The following is a 5,431-nucleotide window of genomic DNA, read 5'->3' on the forward strand; positions in this document are numbered from 1 at the left end:
TAAAAAAAGCAACACAATAGCTTTTAGCCAGTCTTTGGTTTTGGAAATATCTTATTCATGCAACTTGTTTAATTAAAAGGCATTTTCCCTGTTTCTACATAAAAACAGTCGTTCCAACTCAATTTTGTCATGTCCTTGAGTTTAAAGCAGTTCTTTTTTGACTGATTTATCTATTCTTTTAGTTGTCACCGATGGCAAAAAGCAATATTTAGGAAATTTCATTTTTTCTATAAGCACAGTACCAGACAATGTGCGCGTTCTGGGGAAAATATATAATACTGTTACATCAGATGTCTTGAACAGATCTTATTATCCAGATACATTTTCCTGGAATTTCGATTGTACAGATTAAATGTTAGACAAATTATCTTTTCAACCTAGATACTGAGAATAGCCGGTCTGAATAGTTAAAACAGATCTACTTACTATGAAATGATGCTTGTGAACCACCATACCAACTTTGTCCTATGTAGGCTTCGTGAAACGGGTTCCAGTATTCTAGTGGTTAGCATACACCATGCAGTCTTTATCTTATACAGTCTATGATCAGACATATCCGTTGTACAAACGTTTACAGCAGTAACCAAAGTGAGTAACTGATACCGTAGCTCTTTATTTGATTGTATGTATGACTGCAAAGGGTTATCCATGTATAAGTTCGAAAGGAGTCATATTTGTCCGGTCACTGCTTCGCTGCAATGCCCACATACTATCTAGTTTAAAAACTGACTAAAACACCGAGATAATGGATAACAATTTTGATGAGATTCCTTTAGTGCATGGATAAACATATAAATATCTTGTAGTCGGGGATTAAAAAATATTTAAAAACATATTAATTGTCATTAGTCAAAGTATATCGTATACGCGAAATAGATAAAGACTGAGAGAACAAAAGGGAAATGAGAAATAAAGAAACGAAATTCTACAGGGAAGATCGTACGCAAAAAAAAAACACAAAAAAAACTGAAATCAAAGAATTTAATTTGGCCACAAATGGTGGCGTAGAACGGATGTCCGATGCAAAAATGTTCTGATATCAATGAAATAGCTAGGATTAATGCGCAACTGTTGCAGTTAGAACCAATAGCTAGGATTAATGCACAACTGTTGTAGTTAGAAACAAATAGCTAGGATAAATGCCCAACTGTTGCAGTTAGAAACAAATAACTAGAATTAATGCACACTACTGTTGCAGTTAGAACAAATAGCTAGGATTAATGTACAACTGTTGCAGCCAGAACAAATAGCTAGGATTAATGCACAACTGAAGCAGTTAGAACAAATAGCTAGGATTAATGCACAACTGTTGCAGTTAGAACAAATAGCTAGGATTAATTCGCAACTGTTGCAGTTAGAACCAATAGCTAGGATTAATGCACAACTGTTACAGTTAGAACAAATGGCTCGGATTAATGCACAACTGTTACAGTAGGAACAATTAGGTAGGATTAATGTGCAACTGTTGCAGTTAGAACAATTAGGTAGGATTAATGCACAACTGTTGCAGTGAGAACACATGGCTCGGATTAATGCACAACTGTTGCAGTTAGAACAATTAGCTAGGATTAATGCGCAACTGATGCAGTAAGAACAAATAGCTAGGATTAATGCGCATCTGTTGCAGTTAGAACAGTTAGCTAGAATTAATGCGCAACTGTTGCAGTTAGAACACATAGCTAGGAGTAATGCGCAACTGTCGCAGTCTGAACCAATAACTAGGATTAATGCGCAACTGTTGCAGTTAGAACCAATAACTAGTCTTAATGCGCAACTGTTCAGTTAGAACCAATAGCTAGGATTAATGCGCAATTGTTGCAGTTATATCAAATAGCTAGGATTAACGCGCAATTCTTGCAGTTAGAACCAATAAATAGGATTAATGTGCAACCGCAGCAGTTACAACAAATAGCTTGGATTAATGCACAACTGTCGCAGTTAGAACACATAGCTAGGATTAATTCGCAACTGTTGCAGTTAGAACCAATAGCTAGGAATAATGCACAACTGTTGCAGTTAGAACCAATAACTAGGCTTAATGCGCAACTGTTGCAGTTAGAACCAATAACTAGGCTTAATGCGCAACTGTTGCAGTTAGAACCAATAGCTAGGAATAATGCACAACTGTTGCAGTTAGAACCAATAACTAGGCTTAATGCGCAACTGTTGCAGTTAGAACCAATAGCTAGGATTAATGCGCAACTGTTGCAGTTAGAACAAATAGCTAGGATTAATGCGCAACTGTTGCAGTTAGAACCAATAGCTAGGATTAATGCGCAACTGTTGCAGTTAGAACCAATAACTAGGCTTAATGCGCAACTGTTCAGTTAGAACCAGTAGCTAGGATTAATACGCAACTGTTGCAGTTAGAACAAATAACTAGGATTAATGCGCAACTGTTGCAGTTAGAACCAATAACTAGGATTAATGCACCACTACAGCAGTTAGAACAAATGGTTCGGATTAATGCGCAACTGTTGCAGTTAGAACACATAGCTAGGAGTAATGCACAGCTGTTGCAGTCTGAACCAATAACTAGGATTAATGCGCAACTGTTGCAGTTAGAACCAATAACTAGGCTTAATGTGCAACTGTTGCAGTTAGAACCAATAGCTAGGATTAATGCGCAACTGTTGCAGTCAGAACCAATAACTAGGATTAATGTGTAACTGTTGCAGTTAGAACAATTAGCTAGGATTAATTCGCAACTGTTGCATTTAGAACAAATGGCTCGGATTAATGCACAACTGCGGTAGTTAGAACAAATGGCTAGGATTAATGCACAACTGTTGCAGTTAGAACAAATAGCTAGGATTAATGCACAACTGTTGCAGTTAGAACCAATAGCAAGGATTAATGCACAACTTTTGCAGTTAGAACAAATAGATAGGATTAATGCGCAACTGTTGCCGTTAGAACCAATAACTAGGATAAATGCACAACTGTTGCAGTTAGAACAATTAGCTAGGATTAATGCGCAACTTTTGCAGTTACAACAAATAGCCAGGAATAATGCGCAGCTGTTGCAGTTAAGACAAATGGCTAGAATTAATGCGCAACTGTTGCAGTTAGAACCAATAACTAGGCTTAATGCGCAACTGTTGCAGTTAGAACACATAGGTAGGAGTAATGCGCAACTGTTGCAGTCTAAACCAATAACTAGGATTAATGCGCAACTGTTGCAGTTAGAACCAATAGCTAGGATTAATGCACAACTGTTGCAGTTAGAACCAATAGCTAGGATTAATGCGCAACTGTTGCAGTTAGAACAAATAGCTAGGATTAATGCGCAACTGTTGCAGTTAGAACCAATAACTAGGATTAATGTGCAACTGTTGCAGTTAGAACAAATAGCTAGGATTAATGCGCAAGTGTTGCATTTAGAACAAATGGCTCGGATTAATGCGCAAATGTTGCAGTTAGAACAAATGGCTAGGATTAATGCGCAACTGTTGCAGTTAGAATAAAAAGAATGAAAGTTACAAAAAGAGAAGTCAGTTTATAATTTAACAATATACTAAACACAACCGCTATCCTGCCATTAGCTATTTTGCCAATCTATTCAGAACAGCTCGTACCTATATTAGCTTACTTTTAGATCAACATGCTAATAACTTGTCAAAATATCAAAAATACCAAATAACTCAAACCAATTGTTTTTAAATGCCACAAAATACTAATGAAAACGATTGATTACCATTTATAAGTACAACGTTATATAGATCTATGTTTATTCTTTACTAGAAATTGGTTAAATATGTCAACATATATTAAATGCTCTTTCTCGATGGGGTACGAAGGCGACGACATAATAGTGTGTTTGTTGTTATTTTCTTCCCTCAAAACGTTTTCCGATGCTAGAAAATTATATTGCTTAAAGTATAGTTAGTAACTTTTAGTATATTGGCAAAACAGAACATGACAGAGTGCCAGTTTAAACCAAGTGAAACTGATAATTCGTTTTTACTTCTGTCACTTTTTTTTTGTTAATTGTATTCATTTTTTGTTTGTTTCGTTTCCCGCTTGGAGTATTACTCAATTCCAATTTTGTTTAGTTAATATGTTTCCACTTGAAAGGTCCTATATTAAAATACGCTGTATAACAAATATGTAAGTTTATTCTATATCTGTTTTATCTATCCATTCGCGAACGTTCATTTGCAACAGTGACCGTACAATATATTACGGTATTTGGACGCACGTGCGTGCAAAAAATCCTGAATTTTCTGTATTTGGACGCACGCGCGTACAAAAAATCCTGTATTTTCTGTATTTGGATTGTTCAACAGTCCCATGTTAAACATACAAAAAAGCCCGAAACGCGTGAAAATGTTCCGATTGTAAGTCGGATGAAATAGGCGCTCTATGTATAGAGTTTGATTATGCCTCTTGAAATCAGGATTTAATTGTCGTTTTTTTTTTGTTTACAACACACAAAAACGATTCAAGTGATGACAATGCTATCTGATTTAGATATTAACACGTTCGTTAATAACCAAAAACCTAAAAATACAGTAAAAAAACATCATCAGATATTGGAATATTTGAAAAGTGGCTAAAAGAAGCCGTTCCGGACGAAACTAAGAAATTGGAAGAGATCAGCCCTGACTGTCTGAGTAGCTACCTCAGAAGTTTTTATTTAACGGTTAAGAAACAAAAGGGAGAAGATTATGAATGGCAGCGGACGGGCGGTCGGCATCCAAAACATGTCCGCTCTCTAATTCAGTTTTCATCGGATCTTCACCAAACTTGCTGACAATGTTTGTAGGCATAACATCTCGGCCAGTTTCGTTAACCAGCCAAATTGTACCAGGCACTCTTAGATTATGGTCCTTGAATTACTCGAAAAAACTTGTCCGCTCTCTCAAGTCGAACAGTTTTCTTCCGATCTTCACCAAACTTGCTGACAATGTTTGTTGGCATAATATCTCAACCAAATATTATAACCACCCAAATCGCCAAATGGCTGTTGTAGGGAGGTTGCACCATATAATTTATTTAATACTGATTAGCAGAAAAACAATATTCAATGAATTACGAATATTACGTATGAAGTGAAATAAATATTGAATAAAAAGGTGATTTAGGGCCTAACATTGTTCTGTATAATATATATTTGCACTCATACCATGCTGGGAAAATACAGAAAAGGCAGGAATACAATATTCAGTGAAACATTTTTAATTTAAACTAAGATAAAATAGATATAGAATAAAAATGCTATTTAACAATGTACTGTACAGTACGAGATATATTCGGACTCGTACCCAGCTAAGAAAACCATATTGGACGAGCCGCTCAGCTGGGTAATCGTCCAAATATATCTCCGTATTGTACAGAACAATGTTAAATAACCTAATATTATTGACCGCACTGATGTACGAAGATGTGGAAGAAGTTTCAACTGTGGTAATCGACGATCTGTTTGCTT

General features: G+C 36.0%; 1 protein-coding gene across 1 annotated transcript; it reads left to right on the forward strand.

The window, feature by feature from the left end:
* Positions 1–2,765: 2,765 nt before the first annotated feature.
* Positions 2,766–3,467, forward strand: LOC128555870 (uncharacterized). The gene has a single exon (XM_053539647.1). The coding sequence runs from the start codon at positions 2,766–2,768 to the stop codon at positions 3,465–3,467; it is 702 nt and encodes a 233-aa protein (XP_053395622.1).
* The last annotated feature ends 1,964 nt before the right edge of the window (positions 3,468–5,431 follow it).

The sequence above is a fragment of the Mercenaria mercenaria genome, chromosome 3, assembly GCF_021730395.1.
Source record: "Mercenaria mercenaria strain notata chromosome 3, MADL_Memer_1, whole genome shotgun sequence".
NCBI classification, from domain to species: Eukaryota; Metazoa; Mollusca; class Bivalvia; order Venerida; family Veneridae; genus Mercenaria; species Mercenaria mercenaria.

What these genes read in the sequence shown, in the direction of transcription:
- LOC128555870 (XM_053539647.1), top strand. Translation starts at nt 2,766, where the DNA reads ATGGCTAGGATTAATGCACAACTGTTGCAGTTAGAACAAATAGCTAGG.